This window comes from Pan paniscus, chromosome 5 (genome assembly GCF_029289425.2).
Source record: "Pan paniscus chromosome 5, NHGRI_mPanPan1-v2.0_pri, whole genome shotgun sequence".
Lineage (NCBI taxonomy): Eukaryota > Metazoa > Chordata > Mammalia > Primates > Hominidae > Pan > Pan paniscus.
This window is the reverse complement of record NC_073254.2, coordinates 152664294-152690131: the sequence shown is the minus strand read 5'-3', so window position 1 is coordinate 152690131 and position 25838 is coordinate 152664294. Positions and strand designations below refer to the sequence as shown.

The window sequence follows — 25838 nt, the reverse complement described above, 5'->3', positions numbered from 1 at the left end:
TATTTTATCCCAATCTGTGGGTTGTCTCTTCACTTTCTTGATAGTTTCCCCTGCTGTGCAGAAGCTTTTTACCTTCATGTGATTCCATTTGTCCATTTTTGCTTTGGTTGCCTGTGCCTGTGGGGTATTACTCAAGAAATCTTTGTCCAGACCAATGTCCTGGAGAGTTTCCCCAAAGTTTTCTTTTAGTAGTTTCATAGTTTGAGGTCAAATATGTAAGTATATAATTCATTTTTATTTGATTTTTGTATATGGTGAGAGATAGGGGTCTACTTTCATTCTTCCGCATATGGGTATCTGGTTTTCCCAGCACCATTTATTGAAAAAACTGTCCTTTCCCCAATATATGCTCTTGGCATCTTTGTTGAAGACGAGTTCACTGTAGATATTTGGGTTTATTTCTGGGTTCTCTCTTCTGTTTCATTGGTCTATGTGTCTGTTTTTATGCCAGTACCATGCAGTTTTGGTTACTAGAGCTCTGTAGTATAATTTAAAGTCAGGTAATGTGATTTCTCCAGTGTTTTTTCTTTTTGCTTAGGAGGGCTTCTGGATCTTCTGTGTTTACATGTAAATTTTAGAATTTTTTTTTCTATGTCTGTGAAGAATGACATTGGTATTTTGATGGAGATTGCATTGAATCTGTAGAATGCTTTGGATAGTATGGGCATTTTAACAATATTGATTCTTCCAATCTATGAACATGGAATATCTTTCCATGTTTTGTGTCCTCTTCAATTTCTTACATCAATGTTTTACAGACTTCATTGTAGAGAGCTTTCTCTTCTTTGGATAAATTAATTCCTAGGTATTGTATTTTATTTATAGCTATAAAAAATGCTATTCCTTTCTTGATTTCTTTTTCAGATTGCTTGCTGTTGGCACAGAAATGCTACTGATTTTTTATGTTGATTTTGTATCCTGCAACTTTACTGAATTTGTTTGTCAGTTCTATTAGTTTTTTGGTGGAGTCTTTAGAGTTTTCCAAGTATAAGATAATAGCATCTGCAAACAAAAATAATTTTCCTCCTTTCCAATTTGGATGCATTTTATTTCTTTCTCTTGTCTGATTACTTTAGTGAGAACCTCCACTACTATGTTGAATAATAGTGGTGAAAATGGACATCCTTGTCTTTTCTAGATCTTAGAGAAAAGCTTTCAGTTTTCCCTCATTCAGTATGATACCAGCCATGGGTCTGCCATAAGTGGCTATTATTGTGTTGAGGTATGTTCCTTCTATAACCAGTTATTGAGGGTTTTTATTATGAAAGAATGTTGAATTTTACCAAATGTTTTTTCAGTGTCAATTGAAATGACCATTTGGTTTTTGTTCTTCAGTCTGTTGATATGATGTGCCACATCAATTGATTTGTGCATGTTGAACCATCCTTGCACCCTTGGGATAAATCCAACTTGGTTATGATGAATAATTTTTTAATGTGTTGTTGCATTTGGTTTGCTAGTATTTTGTTGAGGTTTTTTTGCATCAATGTTCTTCAGGGATGTTGGGCTGTAGTTTTCTTTTTTATGTGTCTTTGCCCAGCTTTGGTATAGTATAATACTAGCCTCATTGAATGAGTTTGGAAGCATTCCTTTCTCTATTTTTTGGAATAGTTTGAATAGGATTCGTATTAGTTCTTTAATTGTTTGGTAAAATTCAGCACTGAAGCCTTTAAGTCCTGGGCTTTTTTTTGCTGGGAGATCTTTTATTACAGCTTCAATCTTATTATTTGTTATTTGTCTATTCAGGTTTTGGATTTCTTTGTGGTTCAATCTTGGTAGGCTGTATGTGTCTAGGAATTTATTCATGTCTTTTAGGGTTTCTAATTTATCGGCATGTAGTTGCTTATAGTAATCTCTAATGATCTTTTGAATTTCTGTAGTATTGGTTATAATGTCTCATTTTTCATCTCTGAGTTTATTTTTCTTCTATCTTTTTTTCTTAGTCTCACTAAAAGTCAATTTTATCTTTTCAAAAAGAAACTTTTTAGTTTTTTTGGTATGTTTTTTATTTCAATTTCATTTATTTCTGTTCAGATGTTTATTATTTTTCTTCTACTAATTTCAGGTTTGGTTGCTCTTCCTTTTCTAGTTTAAAAAAATATATCATTAGGCTGTTTACTTGAAGGTTTTCTTCTTTGTTAGTGTAGGCACTTATAGCTATAAACTTTCCTCTTAGACTGATTTTGCTGTATCCCTTAAGTTTTGATATGTTGCATATCCATTTTCATTTGTTTCAATAAAATTTTTAAATTTCTTCTTAATTTCTTCATTAACCCGCTGGTAATTCAGGGGCACATTGTTTAAATTCTGTATGTTTGTATAGTTTTCAAAATTCCCTTTGCTATTGATTTCTAGTACTATTCCACTGTGGTCAGAGAAGATACTTGATATGATCTCAATTTTTTTTAATGTTTTAAGATTTGTTTTGTGACCTAACATATGGTCTCTCCTTGAGAATGATCCATGTGCTGGGGAGAAGAATGTTTATTCTGTAGCCATTGGATGAAATTTTCTGTAACTATCTATTAAGCCCACTTGGTCTGTAATGCAGATTAAGTCCAATGTTTCTTTATTTTTTTTTCCTTCTGGATGATCTGTCCAATGCTGAAAGTAGGATGTTGAAATCTCCAGCTATTATTGCATTGGGATCTATCTCTCTCTTTAGCTCTAGTAATATGTCCTTTATATATCTGTGTGTTCAAGTGTTAGGTGCATATATATTTACAATTGTTATATCCTCTGACAAAATTGACCTCTTTATCATTATATAATTAATTTCTTTGTCTCCTTTTATGGTTTTTGTCCTGAAATCTATTCTGTCTGATAAAAATATAGCTACCCCTGCTCCTTTTGTTTTCCATTTGCATGGAAATCTTTGCTATCCCTTTATTTTCTGTCTATGTGTGTCTTTATAAGTGAAGTGTGTTTCTTGTACACAACCGACCATTGCCATTGATTTTTTTTCTTTTTTATCCATTTAGCCACTCTATGTCTTTTGATTGGAGAGTTTAGACCATTTACATTCAATGTTTTATTGTTAAGTAAGGACATACTCCTGCCATTTTGTTTTTTTGTTTTCTGGTTGTTTTGTGGTGTTGTCTTCCTTTCTTCCTGTCTTCCTTTTTGTGAAGGTGTTTTTCTCTGATGATATGTTTTAATTTTTGCTTTTCATTTTTTATGTATCTGTTGTAGGTTTTTTGATTTGATGTTATGCAGCTTGTAAATAACAACTTATAGTTCATTATTTTAAAATGATGACAACTTAACATTGATTGTATAAACTAACAAGCAAAGAGAAAGCTAATAAAAGCTTCATACTTTAACTTCATCCCCCATACTTTTAATTTTTAATAGTTTCTATTTATATCTTATACTGTCTATGTCTTAAAAAGCTTTTATAATTATTATTTTTGATTGGTTCATCTTTTAGTTTTTCTACTCAAGATATGAGAAGTTTACACCACAATTACAGAGTTATAACACTCCATGTTTGTCTGTGTACTTACTAGTGAGTTTTGTACCTTAAGATGCTTTCTTATTGGTTATTGATGTCTTTTTCTTTCAGATTGAAGAAATTTCTTTAGCATTTCTTATAGGAGAAGGCAGTGGGTTCTTTTCTGGCTCAGGGTGGGTCTAGAAATGCCATTCAGGAGCTAAGTCCTGGAGTTGAGGACTTTAGGAGTCTGCTTGGTGCTTTATGTTACTGTGGCTAAGTTGGTACCCAATTTGTAAGACAAAGTCCTTTTACTCTTCCCTCTCCTTTCCTCCCCATGCCTCCCCATGGCTACAACAGCTGGGAATGTGCTGGGTCACACCTGAAACCAGCATGGTACTGGGTCCCACCCAAGCCTCGTGGTGAGTACTGCCTGGCTATCACTGATGTTTATTCAAAGCCCAAGGGCTCTTTAGTTAGCAGGTGATGATTCTTGCCAGGACTGGGTCCTTCCATTTAAGGCAGGAAGTTCCCTTATAGCCCAGTGTATGTCTAGAAATATCATCAGGGAGCTAGGGCCTGGGTTGGGGGATTCAGTACTCTACTTGGTGCTTTATTTTACTGTGGTTGAGCTGTTATCCAAGTTGCAAGACAAAGTCCTCTTTATGCTCCTGTCTCCTTTCTTAAGGCAGAGGGACGGAGTCTCTCTCAAAGCTGTGAGCTGTGCTGCCTGGAGTTGGAGGAGGGTTGATGCAACCACTCCTTTGACTACTCCAGCTGGTGTCTCACTAGGTTATGTGCGCTCCAAGGCTACTGGTTCTGAGCTCAGTACAGCACTAGGACTTGCCTAGGAATTGTAGTCCTTGTGGCCTAAATCAGCTGTCCCCAACGTTTTTGGCACCAGGGACTGGTTTTGTGGAAGACAATTTTTTAATGGACGGGGTGGAGTATGCTTTCTTTTTTTTTTTTTTTATTATACTTTAAGTTTTAGGGTACATGTGCACATTGTGCAGGTTAGTTACATATGTATACATGTGCCATGCCGGTGCGCTGCACCCACTAACTCGTCATCTAGCATTAGGTATATCTCCCAATGCTATCCCTCCCCCCTCCCCCCACCCCACCACAGTCCCCAGAGTGTGATATTCCCCTTCCTGTGTCCATGTGATCTCATTGTTCAATTCCTATGCTTTCTGGATAAAACTGTTCCACCTTAGATCGTCAGGCATTAGTTAAATTCTCATAAGGAACATGCAACCTAGATTCCTCAGATGCACAGTTCACAACAGGCTTCCATTCCTATGAGAATCTAATGCTGCAACTGATCTGACAGGAGGCGGAGCTCAGGCAGTAATGCCACTCATCTCCTACTGTGCAGCCAGTTTCTAACAGGCCATGGACTGGTACTGCCGTGCAGCCCAATTCCTAACAGGCCACAGTCCATGGCATAGGGATTGGGAACCCCTGGCCTAGACTGCCTTTCAAGTTTATTTAGAACCCCAGAGAACTTTATCCCACATTGGTGATCCTTGGTAGAACTCAGGTTCTGACTGCTGGGTAGGACAATTCCTCTCTGACAAGAGCTGTTCTAAATGTGCCCTCTGTGGGCACTGGCTGAATTCTGTGCCATGTTGCTTTCTGCTGTTACATGGCAACACTGACTTCCAATGTAAAGTCCCACAATCACTGTACTTTCCTTCCCCCAAGGGCACAAATTTTCTCTCCACACCATGTGGTAACCTGGAGGATGGGGGAGAGTGGTATTGGCAATTAAAGACTTTCTTTCTTACCTCCTTCAGTGCCTCTTTCCTTGATATGATTTTAAAACAAGGTACTGTGATTACTCTTCTGATTTTTGGTTCTTACGAAGGTTCATTCTTGTTGTGGATGGTTGTTCAGTTTGGTGATCCTGCAGGAAGACAATCGCTGGAAGGTTCTATTTGGCCATCTTCCTCTGCTTCCTCCTCATCTTTTATTTCTTCCTCTTGCCTGATTGCTCTGGCTAGGACTTCCAGTATGATGTTGAATAGAAGTGGTGAAGGTGGGCTTCCTTGTCTTGTTACAGTTCTTAGAACAAAGGCTTTCAGCTTTTCCCCATTCCATAGGATGTTAGCTGTAGGTGCTGACATATACGCCATCTATAGCCTTTATTATGTTGAGGTATATTCCTTCTGTATAATAAAGTGCACATGTCTGAATTATATATTACTTGCCTTGTGGGTGCCAAGAAACTATTTATACTGCCTAGAATATTAACCTTTATTATGCCTAAAGAGTTCATTAGTCAAATGTTGGTTTTGATGTAGACCTCATAGTTTAAAATTTAACATTTAAATTAAATGGGTTATAATTTTTAATACCACCTAAATACAATATATTGATCCAATATAGAAAGTTAGATCAATGTTAGAAATAAAGAGTCACAGTGTACCTTTCCAGACTTGTCATTAGCATTTCATATTTATAGTTTTAGCTTTGATTTGAATGTTTCACAGATGAACTTAAATCAACACATAATTCCACCATAGCATAATAGTAATTAGGCAGTTTCCCTAAATCTGAGAACATTGCCTTAATGTAGTTGTGATGTTTTCAGGCTTCATAGCTTAAATCCATTATACCATTATGGAATCTATAGAGCAGGGCTATGGAGAAAGGCTTCAGAGAAGTTTTTTTTGCTACTATAACCTTATTTAAAGAAACAAACAGAAAAAAACCCAAACTTATTTGAAGTCTGCTTAAATATTACTGTTAAATGTGAAGTGTTTATATCTAACATTCATAATCATATAAATGTCAACATTTAGTTTCGAGTAGAAAAAGATAAATCATTACTGTGAGTTAAGAAATTTAAATGGAGATGTGTGAGGGAGCATGTCCATTTCATCCTTCCCATCTCCACCCTCCCCAGAGTTTCATCCCCAGGGTGCCCTTCTTGGTGTCCAGCCTCTGGTGTTCTGCTTGGGGTCTTGACTTCTTCCCATGCCACTCAGGCTCAGCCCCAGACTAGAACAGGGTTTGGGAAGCAGTGGGGATAGCCAAGATGGGTGTCAGTGGGTGGCCCAGCAGTTTCTGTCCCAGGAGTGGCCACAGGCCAGGGGTAGTGGTGGCTGTGCATGTGGCCAGCCTGCTGCCATTGTCCCATCATTGTCAGGGCCCTCTCTTTCACCTTACAGCATCTGAGGGGCAGAGCTCTAGAGGGTTTGGGCAGACAATGCCTCTGAAAATTTTTTTTAAATAAAATTTAGATGACAAGTATATATCATATATGCAGTGACCAAGCATATAACTACTTTACAGTCATCTAACTGCTGTAGCAATGATATGTAACTACAGTGTCAAAACACCCTGACAGTTTTCAGAAACCCAATGTGGAGACCATCTGCCATATCTTACTTTTTCTTTAGGTACAATATCCAAATTCATATTGATTTTGCTTACATATGAATAGTTTCAAATTTGTTCACATATGGTTTAAACTTTTTGTCCCTATTGTCTTACTCAGGCTTGTGTAACTTAAAATGAGCCTGAGCATGGGTCTACACACAGCAAGATGTGTAATAAAAACACAATTTTAGTGCTACTTTCAAAATTCATGCTGTTAAGAAAGATGCTGTTTTCAAAGCTGAAAAGATCATGAAATGGCTAACTTACATATCAGAGGTTGGATAATTCTTTACTATTGAGGTGTTATATTTTCTGTGTAGTAAATGCCTTCAAATATTAACTGAAAGATCAGTGAAGTCATTTTCCCCTTTGTGATTCCAACTTCATTTTGTTTATTTTGAAGATAATTAATATTTTAATTGCAAAAGAAAATTATAGCATTGGAAAATTTTCTGTATATGGAGAATAACAATGAACCAAATTTACCAATTAGGGAACCATTTCAGGAATTGTTGGATGGTGAATTTTTCTTCAGTAACTATGCTTTAGTTGCAATGCAGTATGCCCAGAAACAATCCATTTCAACTTCTGAATGTTTGATTTGGAACATTTGTTTGATGAGTATTCAGTTAAACACTTGGATACAAACTCTTTCCAGAAGGTCACATCTCTACCATTTATCCTGGAATGTTTCTGAAGACATTCTACTCATTTTATTAACTGTATACACTTCTGTTTTTGGATCTCCAATATGATTATAGACAATATCAATATAGAAGGCTTTGATTTAGACTCCAAAGTTTAGAGCATTTGATCTTGACATGCCTTAAATTGGGCTTCCAGTCAAAATTGAGGCCACTTCTCCTTTCAAATGGCAAGTTCTCTTGAATGAGTGAATAGTGGAGTTGTAGAAATTGAAAGGCAGTAGTAGCTTTCACTTTACATTACACCTTCTCCAATGCAATCTTTTCCATTCTCATCAAGTCTGAAACCGTGAACCTATATTCACCTATTTGGAACACATCAGTTGCCAATGGGACATCCCTTTCCTCTTCTATTGATTTTACAGCCGAATAGAAGAAGCTCAGTTCAACACATCCAAGGTGCTTGGGCTGCACCTTCATTTAACACAGGAATCTGTCCAGTAAATTCACAGAGAAAATGCCTTTGTGTTAAAGCCAAAGAACTGAATTAGACTAACATCTTGTACTTCAAAGTCCTGTAGCCTTGCAGTCATTCTGAGGCTATTGTCTATCATGTGCAAACTCAATTAGTCTCAAACCACAGATCTTTAACTGACATCTAGACTTCAGTTCCAACAAGGCATTCAGCTGGTGTAGCAGTTTCTGACAGTCAGGTTTCAGTACCTCTATCATCTTGATAGTGATTGAGCCTCAGTGGTAACCACCCTTCTTGGGCCTGCACTCACCTCACCCCACGAAATCCAATCTCAGAGGCCTAGGAAACAAAGCAAACAGAGAGGCCCAGGGAGGGGGAGCCTTCCTGGGTGGATGTCTGTGCAGAGCCACCAAGATCATATTGCCCTCATCAGGGTCAGCTTGGAGCTGAAGGGCTGAAAAGGCATTTTGATATTTGATTGCATATTATTTCATACTGTTATTTCAGAGTTTTGTGTGCACACATTGTTTCTTCAGTAAGCCTAATGCTTTATAAGCATAGCAACCACATCTGACATTTCTATGTCTCTCACATTGTATGCTTGGACAGCTCTGCCTGGAATATTCTTCCCCCAGTTGCCCACATGTCCAATATAGTGCTTTGTGTTGTGTCAAAACCTAATGAATATTTGTTGAATATTTAACATGTGCTGATTTTAGATTAGTAAATATCTTTCCGATAATTGATGATTTTTGTTATACCTAGAGATTGAACACTTTGAAAGCAGCCTTAGAAAATGCATTTCAATTATTCTCTTTCACCTCCTCCTTCTGTGCCCAGGACAAAACTCTGCATGGATTAAGGACTCAGCAAATATCATGGATGAAGCAACAGGCAGATTTCAGGCACCATAAGCAAACTGAATTTTTAAACCCTAAATTAGGACATGTGGTCTAATTTTGGAGCATTTTATGTATACGCCAAACAGCCTGAGAAATGTAGCTTGAATTGAAATATATTAGAATACATGAAGACTAATAGAGACAGTAGGAAAATATGTTTGTCATCAGAACTGTTTCAGAAATCCAAAACACCAACCTGCTTATTCCACCACTTCAGGTGATCCAAAAAGCCTGGGGGTAAACATGTTTCAAGTGGTTCAATGTGTTGTAATTTATATCTATGCATTTCAGATATCAACTGAAGCAAAGGTGGGTTAAACTATTGAATGGTTGTTCTTTCTTACAAACACATTGAAATAATAATTTTCTATATGTATTATTATATCCTTTTCCAATCTTTTTCAAGGATATGTTTTATAGATGATTGCTATGGCTTTCCTTATATTCATTATACAAATTTGTTTGTAGATCTAGTAGCCAATATTTGATGTCACCAAATTTTTATTCATACAACAGTTATCTCAGCCTTCTCAGCTATTCTTCAATAACCATTTATCATTTCAGAGTTGTGCAATAGAGGATAAATATAGCAATATGTTAAATATTATTTTCAAAATTGTATTTTAATTGCTTTACTGGGACAATTATTGGTAACTTTGAAAAAGAATAAAAAAATCAGGCATTAACAAATGCTCCAGGATTTCCATAGTTTCATACTAGCTGGTACTGCCCTAGCCAATCCTTGTTACCTCTTATTTGAACAATGGCAACAGCTTCCTAATGAATCCCCTGCATTTAGTCTCTCACTGTTCCAGTACATTCTGCACTCCGTGTTCTATTTATCTTTATGAAGAAAATTTTGACCAGGTTGCTTCTGTCTTCAAAGGCTTTAATAGTACCTATTTATTACTAAATTTGGAACAAATCTTAGCCTGTTGTGCAAAGCTCAATATCCATCCTTCCTTCCTTCCTTCCTCCCTGCCTCCCTTCTTTCTTTCTTTTTTTTAAATTTTTTTAAATTTTTTATTTTTTTGAGACAGAATCTCACTCTGTCACCCAGGCTGGAGTGCAGGGGCGCAATCTCAGCTCACTGCAAGCTCCACCTCCCGAGTTCACGCCATTCTCCTGCCTCAGCCTCCTGAGTAGCTGGGACTACAGGCACCTGCCACCACGCCCGGCTAATTTTTTGTATTTTTAGTGGAGACGGGGTTTCACCGTGTTAGCCAGGATGGTCTCGATCTCCTGACCTCAGGTGTTCCACTGGCCTCGGTCTTGCAAAGTGCTAGGATTACAGGCGTGAGCCACTGTGCCCTCTCCCCTCCTCCCCTCCTCTCCCCTCCCCTCCCCTCTCTCTTTCCTTTCTTCTCAAATCTGAGAACGTCTTCATATCTCCCTCCCTTTTGAAGGGCAGTTCTGATGGATATAGAATTCTTGGTTGTCAGATTTTTTTTTTTCTTTCAGTACTTTAAATATATCAGCTCAATGCTTTGTGGTCTCCAAAGTTATTGATGAGAAATCTGCCGATAATCTTATTGGGGATCCCTTGTATGTATGAGTCACTTCTGTCTTGCTGCTTTCAAGATTCTCATTTTGTCTTTGGCTTTCTACAATTTGATTATAGTGTGTCTTAGTGTGAGTCTCTTTGAATTCATTCTCTTGGAGTTTGTTGAGCTTCTTGGATCTTTATATTCATATCTTTCTTCAAGTTTGGGAAGTTTTCAGCCATTATTTCTTCAAATAATCTCTCTTCTCCTTCTGAGACTCCCACAATGCATGTGTTGGACACTCAATGGTGTTCCTAAGGCTCTGTTCAATTTTCTTTAATATTTTTTGTTGTTGTTCTGCAGACTCAATAATTTCAATGGTCCTGTCTTCCAGTTCACTGTTTCTTTTTTCTACATGCCTGAATTGGTCTTCGAATCCTCCTATAAAATATTCATTTCAGTTATTGTAATTTTCAGCTCCAGATTCTTTTTAGGTTTTCTATCTTTTTATTGATATTTCTACTTTGTTTTGTTTTTTGATTTTCTCCACATCTTCCTTTATTTTCTTAAGCTTCTGTAAAACCATTGTTTTAAAGTCTGTGTTTAGTAGGTCTGTCATGTGGTCCTTTTCAGGGATGATTTTAGTTGGTTTATTTTTCCTTTCTTTTGAGTGAGTCATACTTTCCTGTTTCTTTGTATGTGATTTGTGATTTTTTTGGTTGATAACTAGACATTTGAATCTTATCACATGGTTACTCTGGGAATCAGATTCTCTGGGTTTGCTATGTTTGTTTGTTTGTTTGTTGTTGTAGGATGTTTGTGTTGAGGATCAGCTTGAGATGTAAATTTAAGGTCTTCTTAGACCTTTTATGAGTCTGTGCCTTTCCCTGGGCATGTATGGCGACTTTCTAAATTTCCCTGTATATTTAATTGCTTATTCCTTAAATGTCTCACTATCCAAAGGAGAAAAAGAGAAAATAAATAAATAAATAAGACACTGGTTCTTTAAATCTCCTGGAAGCCACTTCAGCCAGAAAGAGGGCCTGCAAAAATGGTGTGTCTGTATGTATACACAACAATAGCTGCTTGCCTTTGCGTTTGTACCTCCATGATCAGAAGCAGCAATTAGTGATCAGAACGCAGATCTCGTATATTTGAAAGACAAGGTCATTATTGTCCAACCTGCTTCCATAAGCTGCCTGCAAGCTGCTTTAGGAACACAGACATGGCAGCCTGTCACAGGGACAGGGGATGAGGAATTGGTAACCACTATTGAGCTAAGAGCTAAAATGGACTGAAATTAACTGTAAGTTACCTTCCAAGCATTCTTCTGGAAGTTGCAAGCACTAGAGCTCCAAAATAGTAATATTAGACAGATTCCAACAGTGCAATTGTTATCTAGGTGGGGAGAAAAATTCCCTGCTCTTCTATCTTCCCAGCATCCCTCTACCTCTAAATTTTTGTTAACTCATTCAAAAAAAATTTTTTTTGAGATGGAGTCTCACTCTTGTTGCCTAGGATGGAGTGCAATGGCATGATCTCAGCTCACCACAACCTCTGCCTCCCAAGATCAAGCAATTCTCCCACCTCAGCCTCTTGAGTAGCTGGGATTATAGGCGCACGCCACCAGGCCCAGCTAATTTTGTATTTTTAGTAGAGACGGGGTTTCTTCATGTTGGTCTGGCTGGTCTCGAACTCCTGACCTCAGCTGATCCACCCACCTCAGCCTCCCAAAATGTTGGGATTACAGGCATGAGCTACCACACCTGGCCCCCCAAAATTTGTTTTTTGAGACAGGGTTTTGCTCTGTTGCCCAGGTTGGAATGCAGTGGAACTCACTGTAGCCTCAAAATCCCAAGTTCAAGCAATCATCCCACCTCAGTCTCCCAAATATCTGAGACTACAGGCACACACCACTATGCCTGGCTATTTTTTTTTTTTTTCATTTTTTGTAGAGAGACAGTCTTGCTTTGTTGCCCAGGCTGGTCTCAAACTCCTGGGCTCAAGCAATCCTTCCTCCTTGGACTCCCAAAGTGCTGGAATTACAGGCATGAGCAACCACATCCACCCCAAGATATTTTTTAATGCCTCTCTTTTGTTAGACATAATTTTAGTAAACAAGATATGTAAGTCATTGACCTATGATATACACAGGATGCTGCAGACATTATAAGACAAACACGTAAGTGAAAATATGACTATAGATTACGATAAATGCTATGAAGAAAAAATACGTGGTCTGGAATCTTATCCTACAGTAGGTTCCTACAACCAATTTTACTCAAGCATGGGCTTCCTCTGAACTCCTTTCTTGTCTTAATACTTCTCTTCTAATTATTGTTATTTAGAATTTATTTTTGCATATATCAAATAATAGGTTTAGGCAACTATCATTCAGGATTTTGTTGAAAGTTAAGATTGATTTACAAAGATTTTTTTCCTCCAATAAACATATATCAGATTTGGCCAGACCCCAGTACAAGAAAGACTCAGCTGCCTGGCCAAGAACAACTCTATCTATGTTGTGGCAAATATTGGGGACAAGAAGCCATGCGATACCAGTGATCCTCAGTGTCCCCCTGATGGCCGTTACCAATACAACACTGATGTGGTATTTGATTCTCAAGGAAAACTGGTGGCACGCTACCATAAGGTAAAATTAATTTGCAAATAATCCAATTAGTTAATGCCTAATGAAATTAAGTGGGCAAGGAGAAAAATATGTTATTGATAATGATAAGCACACTTTAGAAATCGAGTAGGGGCAAAGCATAGAAAGTAATGATAAAGTGTGGAAAGTTCCTATATATAAAGAGGATTAAGGGGTTCCGTGTACATATAAGAACACAGGAGTGTGTTTTCAGGAGTGTGTAGCAGTCAGAAAGTGCCACATGCATTATGTTGCCTAATGTTGCCTTTTGGACTTTGTCCTTTTAAAGGCATACCCTGGCAATGGGTCAAGGCTAGAATGAAAAACTGCTTACCACATAGACACTGTCTTGAGGAGAATGGAACAAACAAAGTTCCTTGCTAAGGAAAACAGTTAAGTATACTTGGCAAACAGAAGTAATCTATTTTATGTCTTATAAGATTCCAGTGGGTCTTTATAGATAAAGATACCCATGTACATATTTGTAATGTGGAGACTGAACTAAAGGCCCAATTTAGCTAGAATGGCCTCTGATTCTCTAAAGCAAACTCATTTCCCATGAAAACACTGATCATAGATGAAATTGGCACTAAGATGTGAGCTTGTACTTTTTCCCACACTGTGATGTCCAGATCAACTTCGTAAAATAATTTTTTTCTCTTTATCTTCTGTTTATTGCAGCAAAACCTTTTCATGGGTGAAAATCAATTCAATGTACCCAAGGAGCCTGAGATTGTGACTTTCAATACCACCTTTGGAAGTTTTGGCATTTTCACATGCTTTGATATACTCTTCCATGATCCTGCTGTTACCTTGGTGAAAGATTTCCACGTGGACACCATAGTATTCCCAACAGCTTGGATGAATGTTTTGCCACATTTGTCAGCTGTTGAATTCCACTCAGCTTGGGCTATGGGCATGAGGGTCAATTTCCTTGCATCCAACGTACATTACCCCTCAAAGAAAATGACAGGTAATGTGTGATCTTAAAGATATGCAGGCTGATGTAATCAGAAAAGAAAAGAAAAAAAAAACCCATGTTTTTCTAGCTAACGCATACTCCTTAATACAATGTTTTCCAGCTCTTAATTTTTGAACATCTAGCTGTTAATATGCTATAGAATCAATCTCAGTCTAAATTGTTTTGTAGATTTATTTGGTTTTATTTAACTTGATTTTTTTTCCAAAATATATGACTTCTTACATACAACTCTCCCTTCTTGGCTTCTTGGTTTCATACTTTAATTGATTTCCTCTCACTTCTCTGTCTTTATCAGCATGTTTTACTGAAATTAATAAAACATATAACTTAGAGAGAGTAAAATGTGAATATGAGGTTAAAATAGTAATAACAATTATGAAATCCCTTTTTACTTTCCAATTTCAAATGATGTTTTCAACTTATTACTTCCAGGAAGTGGCATCTATGCACCCAATTCTTCAAGAGCATTTCATTATGATATGAAGACAGAAGAGGGAAAACTCCTTCTCTCGCAACTGGATTCCCACCCATCCCATTCTGCAGTGGTGAACTGGACTTCCTATGCCAGCAGTATAGAAGCGCTCTCGTCAGGAAACAAGGAATTTAAAGGCACTGTCTTTTTCGATGAATTCACTTTTGTGAAGCTCACAGGAGTTGCAGGAAATTATACAGTTTGTCAGAAAGATCTCTGCTGTCATCTAAGCTACAAAATGTCTGAGAACATACCAAATGAAGTGTACGCTCTAGGGGCATTTGACGGACTGCACACTGTGGAAGGGCGCTATTATCTACAGGTAATATTTTGATGTCAGAAGAGTTACTGGATAAAATAAAGACACTCAGTTAAATATACAGTTTAGATAAATAATGAATGATTTTTTAGTATAAGCATATCACACTTTTGGGGATTTATGTATGCTAAAACTTTTGTTGTTTATTTGAAATTCAACTTTAGCTGGGAAGCCTAAAAATACAGGCTAAATTTATTTGCTAAATCTTTTTTTTTTTTTTTTTTTTTGAGACAGAGTCTCACTCTGTAGCCCAAGCTGGAGTGCAGTGGTGCATCAGCTCACTGCAAGCTCTGCCTCCTCGGCCAAGCAATTCTCACGCCTCAGCCTCCCAAGTAGCTGGGACTACAGGTGAGTGCCACCACGCCTGGCTAATTTTTTTGTTGTTGTTGTATTTTAGTAGAGACAGAGTTTCACCATATTGGCCAGGGTGGTCTCAAACTCCCCGAGCTCAGGTGGTCCGCCCACCTCAGCCTCCCAAAGTGTTGAGATTATAGGCATGAGCCACCGTGCCCTGCCTATTTGCTAAACCTTGAAATCTTAGATGTCAGTTCAATTTTAAGCTGATTGGGAAAAGGCAGGACATTTACTTGCAGTAGCAGTATTAAAAATAAATATTCAAATTACAGATCATTATAACAGGAGTTCATTGAAAACCCATTTTATTTCCTGCCTGAACAAATTAAGCCATTTTCCTTATATGTTCACAAATGCCTATCTTGCTTTATAAAGAGTTTGACACTAAGTATATCCTGGATATGAATGGGGTTGACCACCAAGATAGTTCAATGGAATGGTTTATTGCTGCAAAGATCCAATCTCTCATTGCTCGCAAGTGGCCTCCATGGTCCTCTCATTCTTCTCTTCTCTTCCTTGGTCTGGACCCCATCTTATCTCACTTAACAGGGCTTCCTATTGACAGTCTGACAATCTCAGCTCCATCCAGTCAGTTCTCCATATTGTAGTTACAGAAATCACAAAAAGCTGTTTTTGATTATAATACTGTCTGGCTTAAAATTCTTCACTGACTTCTAATTGACAAATCAAATTTCTTAACATGAAAGACACACAAAGTCTAGATGTGTGGTCCCTTCCTATTCTCTATCCTCTAATCTCACTTCTACTTACATATATCCTGGGCTTCTGCAATATTGAAATATTTTCCCATCTCCTATTTGCTAGCATATGCAGAACCTCAAGGTGTTTGCACAGATTGTTTGGTCCTTTATCCGTGGCGAGCCCCACCTACTAATCTTTCATAGCACTTTTCCGGTGTTATCGTCACCAAGGGGGGTTCCTGGATATTTCCCACAGAGCTACTCTTACCTCTCCAGATGAGTTAAGTACATCCTTTATGTGCTCCCAGGACACCCTATGCTTAGCTTTATCAAAGACATATTATGTCATAGTATTCACTTACTTATTTGAGACTGAGAACCCCTTGAGTGCTGAAATTATGCCAACTGCACAGTATTTTGTTTGCTCTATGATAACTACTCTAACAATACTTTTTCGTTTTAGCAAATGAAGGCCTACTATATGCCAGGTATTTATTTAGTGTTAATGATATGAAGATAAATAAGCATAGATCCTCCTCTTGAAGAATTCAGTCTTTAGTAATGGAGAAAGACATTTGAACAGATAATTTCAGCATAGGTTGGCATGTGATTGTCCGTAGAATGCACATTTTGCTGGAGGAGTACTAAAGAGCTCCACTTAGATTAATTTGGGAATGCAGGGAAGTTTCTGGAGCTGATGCTATTATCCAGGTGAAAAAGAGTAGGAGGGGATTCTTTGTGGTGTGAAGAGCATGAACAAGGGTGTGGATGCAGGCAGGAGCAGGGTCTGCAGGGAACAGCAACAGGTCAGTGCTACTAAGGCAACTGAGGCATGGCTTGCGAAGCTGGGTTTGGTGGGAAATAAGCCTGGAAGCAACATCCTGTCCTGCAGGATCTTACCTAGCACACTTAAGATTCAGCCTTTATTCTGTGGGTGATGGTCAGCTGGTGGAAGTGGTCCAGTGAAGGAATGATGTGGTCAGATCTACCTTTGAATATATCATTTTTACTACTCTGTAGATGATGGAGCAAAGACCCAAAAGACTAGATTATTAAAATAGTCTTATTAAGGGTCTGGACCAAGGTTGTGTTTGTTGGAATAAAAGCAGGGCATGGAGTCTAGACATATTTAGAAAATGGAACTCAGTGGCCAATTTGATGTGGAACAGGAAAACGGAATGGAGAGTCCAGAATGTGGCAGGTTTCTGGCAAGAATGGCTGGGTGGGTGAGATGCATCTGACAGATCAGGAGGCAAGAGAGGAGCAGACTCACTGACGGTGGGTAGAGGCTGAGTTCAGTTATAGATGTGCTGGTTTTGAAGTAGTTATGAGACATTCAGCTGGACCCAGTCAGTTGTCTGTTGAATACTTTGGTTTGATGCTTAAGGGAGATACTAGAATTAGAAATATTGTTTCAAAAATCAGCAAGATACAAGGGGCAATTAAGCAAACAACAGTGAATGATACGACAAAGGAGACTGTACTGACATTAAAGAACTATTGACAAAGTAGAACCTTTGGGAGCTTTGGTATTTGGGGCAGGAAAGGACAGAGGACAAGAAACCTGCAAATACAATTAAGAAATAAAGGAAAATTTAAAAAGAGAACATCTGGTAGATGCCAAGGAAGTAGAGACTCTTGGAAGAAAGAAATCATGAGGTGTATTAACACAATACGTTGACCATTATTAGCATTTTTGAGTATAATTTTGGCAGAATTTTCTGAGCCCATAATGATAGGATGATGGGCAGATTATATTGGGTTGAAAAGTCAAAGGGAAGTGAATGCATTTTTTTCCCCAAGAAATCTTATCTGAGACAAGAAGAAGAGAAGCAAGACAATGGTTTAACAGAGACTCATGGTCAGGAGAAATGTGTGTGTATGTGTGTGTGTGTGTGTGTGTGTGTGTGTTTCTCAACAAACGAGAGAGCCTTGATTGCCTTTGTAGGTCTAAGAGAAAGAGCTACAAAAGGAAAAAATACATAAAATATGAGAGGAATCAGGTCCAGTGCAGTGGCCTGTAATCCCAGCACTTTGGGAGGTCAAGGCGGGCAGATCATCTGAGATCAGGAGTTTGTGACCCCTGTCCAACATGGTGAAACCTGTCTCTACTAAAAATACAAAAATTAGCCAGGCATGGTGGCAGGCACCTGCAATCCCAGCTACTTGGAAGGCTGAGACAGGAGAATTGCTTGATCCTGGGAGATAGAGGTTGCAGTGAGCTGAAATTGTGCCACTGCACTCCAGCCTAGGCAACAGAGTGAGACTCTGTCTCAAAATAAAATAAAATATACAAGGAATCATTACTCCTACTCAGTGTTCCAAGGTGCTGGAGGAAAGAGGGAAAAATAGTATCATGAACACGGGTACAAAATGTCCAACAACTGGAAATTAAATGAATTATATTGTAGAAGAACATTTATTGCCATAAAATTATTACCATATACCATATGGTATATTAACATATATAGCCTTATATATGTGACATTTATGTGGTATTATATTGCTATATAAATTTTTAAAATTAAAATATAAATTGTGATGTATTATTTTTAAGTTAAAAAAAGTTGGTCACAAAACAAGAGAGTAATCTCTTAGCTCTTCTTCCCTCCTTTTCCTTCCTGCCTCCTCAATCTTTTCCTACCTTTTTACCTCCTCCAGAGTCTTGGCTCTACCTAAAGAGAGTTGTGGGAAGTTCTTTCTTAGTGTTGTGAGGTAGGTTAGCTTTGTCAAGTAAAACCAAGCTTTCTGTTTATCTTGCTAGACGGTGATATTTCATCTAAACGATTGGTACCAGATATGTTTTGGAATCTTCCTATTTAAAGATAATAATACATATTACTTGATATTACCAGCAGAGTCTGGGAAAATACCCAGAATCAAACATATTAATATATCTATTGGAAAACATGGGATTATTCACCTTAAATAGCTTGAATAAAAATGTTATAGCCTTATGTTAATTGAAGTTAGGTCTTAATGCCAATGTGCCAGTGGGTTACAAAAATCCTTTATTTTCAGAAGATTTTGGATTTTGGTATTGAAGATAAGGAATTTTGGTATAATATTATATTTATAATTTTTCATAGTCTAACTGTGATGATATATTATGCTTGAAAAATCTCGATTATCACCAAAAGCAACCTCCAAACCAAGGGAAGAGACACAAAGGGAGGTAAAAGTGAAATAAACCCCTATCTTGCCACACAGATTTTCCAAGCATTTTATAGCGAATATGCATAATTTTGTTTATATCAGTATGTCATTGCAAACATCACTCAGAGTTTTGCTTTTATAGTTTTTCTTTGTTTCTCCTAAAGTTATTAATTGCCTTATTATTTTAAATTTCGTTAATTTTCTTTGACTTTTTGTTAAAACCCCATATCTTCCAACAGCATCTCAGAATAATTTTTCCACAATATCATTTTCATAAGTTTATCTTGAGCTAAAAATAATAACCTTTCTCTGCACTGGTTTCCCTCTAGTCATTCTGCACAGTTGTCATATTGAGATTTCCTTTACTGTCATCCTAGGAATGCTCTCTTAGCTATTTCCTTGTTTTAGGTTCTCTGTTTTTCTCCTTCTACCTTTATTTGCTCCTTTGTTCTGTTGTAGTCAACGCTGTCTAGTCACATTGCTCTAATTTGAACTGGCTGCTCTCCATGCCTTGTATACGATAGGAGTCATCCTGGAATCTCCCTTTATCCTCATGGTGAAGATTTTTCTTTACCACTTCCCTGTGTGGATTTCCTGTTTTCTGTTCCCCGTCTTCCTTGTTTTGGGCTTGTGCCCTCTTGTTGTTAACAGTTTCCGGAAATAGAGTGATCGGGATGCAAGATTTTTGAGACTCACTGGTCTGAAATTGCCTTTCCTCTTAAATTTAGTTAAGTATTTCCCTGGGCATGGAATTCAAAGGTGGTTATGACTTTTCTTCAGGATTGTGAATGTATTATATCCTCCCATCTTACGTTGCTATTGAGAATTCTGAAGTTCTTCTGATTCCTGATTCTTTGTATGTGTATTCCTCATTCCACACCTTCCCCAGAATGCATGCAGAATTTCTTCCTTTCTATTTTCTTTTCTCTTTTTCTGAAACTCTTATTATTGGGATCTTCTGCCTCTTGGATTGGAGCTCTAATTTTCCGACATTTTCTCTGCTATTTTTTACTACTTTATTTTTCTCCTCTACTTTCTGAGAGATTTCCTCCTCTTGATCTTCCAAATCTTGTACTGAATCTTTTATTTTTGTTAACATGTTCTTAATTTCCAAGAACTCTTTTTTCTTGTCTTCGGAGTTTCAACACTTATTGTTGTTTTGTGCATGTATTCTTTTTTCTTCTCTCTCTGAGGCTATTTAGGAAATTTTTTATTGAAGCTCCTCCCCCTGCTTCCTTCAAGTTGCTTTTATCTGCTTTTTTATTTGCTTTTTCATGCAATAAGTTTTTCTCACATGTCTGGCAACTCTTGGGGATTACCAAAAACTCATAGAAAATTCTGACCTTGTGAGTAACACTTGCCAATTTTGAGCTTCATGATAGAATGATCTAGCTGGACCTTTTGCTGCGGGGAAATCTGAGGTAAGTGTCTTTGGAGACTTCCTCTTGGGATGGTCAGGTCTCCCAGGTTTCAAGATTCTTCTAATTTCCTTCTTGAATCAGTTGCCTAATTTAGGAAATAAAAATACAGGATCTTCAGGTAAATTTGAAGTTCAGATAAACTTTGTTTTTTTTTAGAGAGTCTCTTTCTGTTGCCAAGGCTGGAGTGCAGTGGCATGATCTCCGCTCACTGCAACCTCTGCCTCCCGGGTTCAAGCAATTCTCCTGCCTCAGCCTCCCTAGTAGCTGGGATTACAGGTTCATGCCACCACTCCCAGCTAATTTTTTATATTTTTGGTACAGATGGGGTTTCCCCATGTTGGCCAGGCTGGTCTCGAACTCCTGACCTCAAGTGATCCGCCTGCCTCGGCCTCCCAAAGTGCTAGGATTACAGGTGGGAGCCACTGCTCCCAGCCCAGATAAACATTTTTTTAAAAAAGTGTAAGTATGTCCCATTCAATATTTAAGACATGCTTATACTAAAAAATTATTTGTTGTGTATCTGAACTTCAAATTTAACTGGGAGTCTTGTCCTGTGTTTTACCTGGCAACCCTATTCCTGAAAGATAAATCCTTGCTGACAGCATTAGGGATCCAAGTGAGGAAAATGGCCTTGCAAGGTGTGGGTGGGGGTGGAGGGGGAACGTTTTCAACATTCAGTGTTATTTATTCAGGTAATCCCCTTCAACTATGTCTCTTAAACTTTCATCTAAAGACCATCCACTTTACCCTCTCTGGAAACATTCTCCGTTATTTACTGGAGTAGGGGAGGTTCAGTTACCTGGTTTTTTGGAGGACTTAGTATCCAAGGCATCCTTCACAACTTTCTGCTCATTTATTTTCCTTTGACTGCCACAACTTTACTCCTAGCTCTAGGTATAGAGCAGTCCCAGTGATTAATTTGAGTGCTTTGCAGTGTAGATAGGGATTCTTGGCTCTTTCTACTGCCAGTTTAGGACCTGGTTTTCTTGGGTCTGCTAAATCAATTACTACTTTTTGTATCAACATCCTAGTTTTTAAAACTGTGTTGTGGTCTATCCTCCTATTTTCCTACCTTTGTGGGTTAAAAAAATTAGTGTTCTTTTGAAGGATTGTAGGAAATAAAATTGAAGCATATGTTCATTCTACCTTTACCTGAAAGTTACTTCTATCCCATCTTAATACACTTGCACTGAAGTGATTACGTTCCACCTGCAAAGTGGAAACAATAAGACCAGTTAGCGGCTACTGCTTTAGTCAAGCAAGAGATGAAGGTGACTTGGAATATGCTGTACAGATGGCATTAAATGAATATGGATCTCCTTTTGGAAACTTTTCATCTGCATGGTGAGGTGACTCGCATACTTAGATTCTATATTCAAATAGCTACGTACTATAGTGGAAGAAAAACTTAATGGAGAAGTGTTTCAGTTCTTGCACAGTATAGAGGATATGACTTTTCCAGATTACAGGGGTTGCCTCTAGGTCAACTCTAGGGCTCATTACAACTCTGAAGCTCTTTTATTGTGTGAAACAGGCAATAAGATATGATTTACACAGGTGCCTAAATTAAACCTTTAAACACATTTTAAATTCTTGATAATTAAAATTATTAGTAACTTGAGAACAATGAAGATATAGCTGTTCATGGCTATAGGCCAAGGATCTGATTGCTTTTACATGGCTAATCTTTTTGACAGTGAATTGCAGGAGGCACTGGGGCTTAAAGCCCTTTATTTTTATTATTAGTTGTATTAATTATTCAGTGATAAACTGGATGACTCTAATGAAGAAGTAACATTATTTTACCAAATAAAGTGGCATAGGCATTTTTCTAGATCAAGAGAGTATTTCAGTTGACTTTCTCATGTTTTTTTTTTTTAAGAGCATCTAGCAGTTTATTTAATTATTTTATTCTATTTTTTATCTTTAAAATTTATCCTAGCTTTATTGTCATTAACAAATGAAAATTGTATATCTTTACAGTGTATGACGTGATGTTTTGATATGTGTACACACCGTGAAATGATTAAATCAAGCAAATTCACATATCCCACATGACTTTCTTATGACTTACTGGTTTTCATGACTTCCCTAGATTTGTACCCTGTTGAAATGTAAAACGACTAATTTAAACACTTGCGGTGACTCAGCTGAAACAGCTTCTACCAGGTTTGAATTGTTCTCCCTCAGTGGCACTTTCGGAACCCAGTATGTCTTTCCTGAGGTGTTGCTGAGTGAAAATCAGCTTGCACCTGGAGAATTTCAGGTAAGAATCTTCGAATATTGCCAATTAGTTTCATGTAAGAGGGAGCACTTTTTGATATAAAAATCTGCTCAAGTGCTTACAAATATCATACAAATTTCCATTTAGAAAGGGTAAGATTATCCTTGGGGATCATGAAGGACATTGAGCAGGCTGCATTTCTTGTCTGGAAATTCTTAACATAATAATTACTGTGTCCTTGAGAATAAAAAAATATATATCTTATTTGGGGGATTATAGGGAGTTTAAAGTCTTCCAAGTAGAAAGAAGATTCAACGAGAGTAGTTTCAGAACTAGTGCCATTGGAGCCCCTTAGGATCACTGGGGAGTGATGGCCTAGGGAAGTTGAAAGGAGTCCCTCTCGTCGAGTGAGCCAAGGCTCTGTGTGATGGTAGAAGGAAAAGAGACAAGGAAAAGCTGAAGAAGAGAGAATTTGACAGTGGCGGATGTTGGCAAAAAAGCAAAAACTTTTTAAAGTTCAGAAATAATCCCTTGCTTCACATGTGCTCTGCCCAGCCACATTCTTTCGCTGACTTCCTGCAAGTTCTCCTCCCACTCCCCGTTCCTGGTAGAAACCACTGCTGGGGTGTGGGAGGACAATGGAATGGTGAGGAGGTTGTGGTGAGCAAGAGACAGGAGATGACAGATGCTCAGTTCAAATCCCTGTTAGTCAATTGCTTCGGGCCATTGTGGGGAGTCTTTATCTTGTCTGAGAGGACTAGGTTTCTCTTCTGCATACTGCCAAATCCACTGGTTTGTGTTTATTAACTCTTACGGCGCTTCCACAGGTAAGTAAATTAGAAGACATTGATTACGGGCATCTCACTAATAAATGAATCAGTGCCAGTTTCATAGCTCCAATTTTTCTTGTACTTGGCAACATTTCAAATTTTTCTGATAGAATGGAATTTGGCCAGTATTTTTGTTTCTTCATCCTGTTATAGTAAATTTTAAAAGTGATTTATGGGATTGTAAAACTTGAAGGTAGCCTTTGCCTACTTTTTTGTTTTAATCAGGTGTCAACTGACGGACGCTTGTTTAGTCTGAAGCCAACATCCGGACCTGTCTTAACAGTAACTCTGTTTGGGAGGTTGTATGAGAAGGACTGGGCATCAAATGCTTCATCAGGCCTCACAGCACAAGCAAGAATAATAATGCTAATAGTTATAGCACCTATTGTATGCTCATTAAGTTGGTAGAATATTGACTTTTTCTCTTTTTTATTTGGGATAATTTAAAAAACGATGGATGAGAAAAGAAAGATTGGTCCGGGTTAATATTATCCTCTAGTATAAGTGAATTACTAGTTTCTCTTTATTTAGACAAACACACACACACCAGATAATATAAACTTAATAAATTATCTGTTAATGTAGATTTTATTTAAAAAACTATATTTGAACATTGGTCTTTCTTGGAAGTGAGCTAATTATATCAAATAAGTATCACAAATCTTTTACGCAGAAGAAATAAAAACTACAGGTAAAAAACATATAAGAACTATCATAAAATTTACTTATAAGAAGGCTGCTCTTGTTACCACTTTTATTATATTACGTATCACTTATTCAGCTCTGCTGAAAATTTCCAATGATTTTATTTGTTTGCTCTTCTAGTTTTTTACCTAAACAATACATTTTGATTCTCCTGTGGGTTGATAATGTCTCCCCAAAATTTACATGTTGAAGCACCTCAGAATGTGATTGTATTTGGAGACAGGGTCTTTAAAGAGGTAAAATAAGGTCATTAGGATGGACCCTAATTCAATATGACTGATGATCATAAAAGAAGAGGCGAGTAGGGCACAACAGGCACAAAGGGAGACCATAAGGAGACACAGAGGAAGGACAACTCTTTACAAGCTAAGAAGAGAGGGCCTCAGAAGAAACCAACCCTGCCAACACCTTGATCTTGGACTTCCAGCCTCCAAAACTATGAGAAATAAATTTCTATTGTTTAAGTCACCCAGTCCATGGTACTTTGTTAGGCAGCCCTGGCAAATGAATCAAAGACCCATTCCTGTTCCTCTCCCCACCACTACTGTTTTCTACTGTAATCTGAAGCTTCAACAAAAGGCTTACCTGATAAGAATATTCAGCTGGTGTGGGTCCTCAAGACTCCAATAGACACTCTTAGAGAAGGATTGCTGATGGATTGATAGTGAAACCATTAGATCATTGAATTCCTTTGGAATTAGAAAACCAGAGAGTCCCATTTTAAGAAATTAGATATTTAATATAGCATTATGTGTTCTATTTTAGTAACAGCAGAATCTCTTGACATTACACAACTCAGTGAAACAAAGAACATCATTTAAGCCAAAATATCTCCCAACTGATTGATAGACTCTGAGCACTAATATCATAGTGCTGTGATGATGGACAATTACATAGCACCGATAACAGCCATGCACTGTGCAAAGCATGCCCTTCTGCACAGGAGAGCAAGGCACTTGCAGTAGTGATCTATGCCAGCAAAACATCATTTTGAGACAAACATTTTTGTGGCAGATGTTTTTCCTAAAAAGTACTATATCATCCAAGAAATATTTGAGTAAAATCCCTTGTTCTTTTGGGTGACATTAACTGACATTTGCTTTTTTTCAAGACCTAATAGAAAATAAGAAAGCCCATAATGTATTTAGAAACAGGAATCCTCAGAGCAAGTCTCCGTATTCTCATATAATTTCAATGTAAAACAGAAAACATATTGATGTGTTGGTGATAGGCTTGAATTATTAAAAACTTCAAAAACATCCTAAGTGTTTCTTTTTTGCTCAACATTGACAACTATAGTAGGTCTCCCTTGTGGTGTAATGAATTGCCCCCAAACTATTATCTTAAAACAACAAACATTTATTATCTTATAGCATTTCTGAGGGTCAGGATCTGGGACTGGCTTAGTGGAGTTGTTCTGTATCAGGGCCTTTGGAAAGTTGTAGTTAACTTGTTCCCAGGGCTGCCATCATCTCAAGGCTTGGGTGGGGCTGGAGAAAATCTGCTTCTCAGCTCACTCACGGTGGTTGCCAGGCCTCCATTCTGTAGGATGCTAGAAAAACTTTCATAAAATGTCATCTGGCTTCTCCTAGAGCAATGATACTGAGAGAGAAAGCACATGAGAGAAAGAGCGAGAGAACTTAGATGTAAGCCACAGTCTTTGAAAACCTAATCACAGAAGTGACATCTCTTCTTCCAC

At 37.7% G+C, this 25838-nt stretch overlaps 1 protein-coding gene and 1 pseudogene across 1 annotated transcript in view; one reads left to right on the top strand and one right to left on the bottom strand.

Moving 5' to 3' along the window:
* VNN1 (vanin 1) overlaps nucleotides 1–24607 on the top strand; it is a 31960-nt gene extending 7353 nt beyond the window's left edge. The window contains exons 3-7 of the mRNA XM_003827666.5: nucleotides 12786–12978; nucleotides 13657–13948; nucleotides 14390–14751; nucleotides 22476–22646; nucleotides 23660–24607. Coding sequence (XP_003827714.1) covers nucleotides 12786–12978; nucleotides 13657–13948; nucleotides 14390–14751; nucleotides 22476–22646; nucleotides 23660–23842 — 1201 coding nt within the window. The 3' untranslated portion in view covers nucleotides 23843–24607. The remainder of the gene's footprint in view (nucleotides 1–12785; nucleotides 12979–13656; nucleotides 13949–14389; nucleotides 14752–22475; nucleotides 22647–23659) is intronic.
* Nucleotides 7310–8196, bottom strand: LOC100978651 (cyclin-G1-like; annotated as a pseudogene).
* Nucleotides 24608–25838: the final 1231 nt, after the last annotated feature.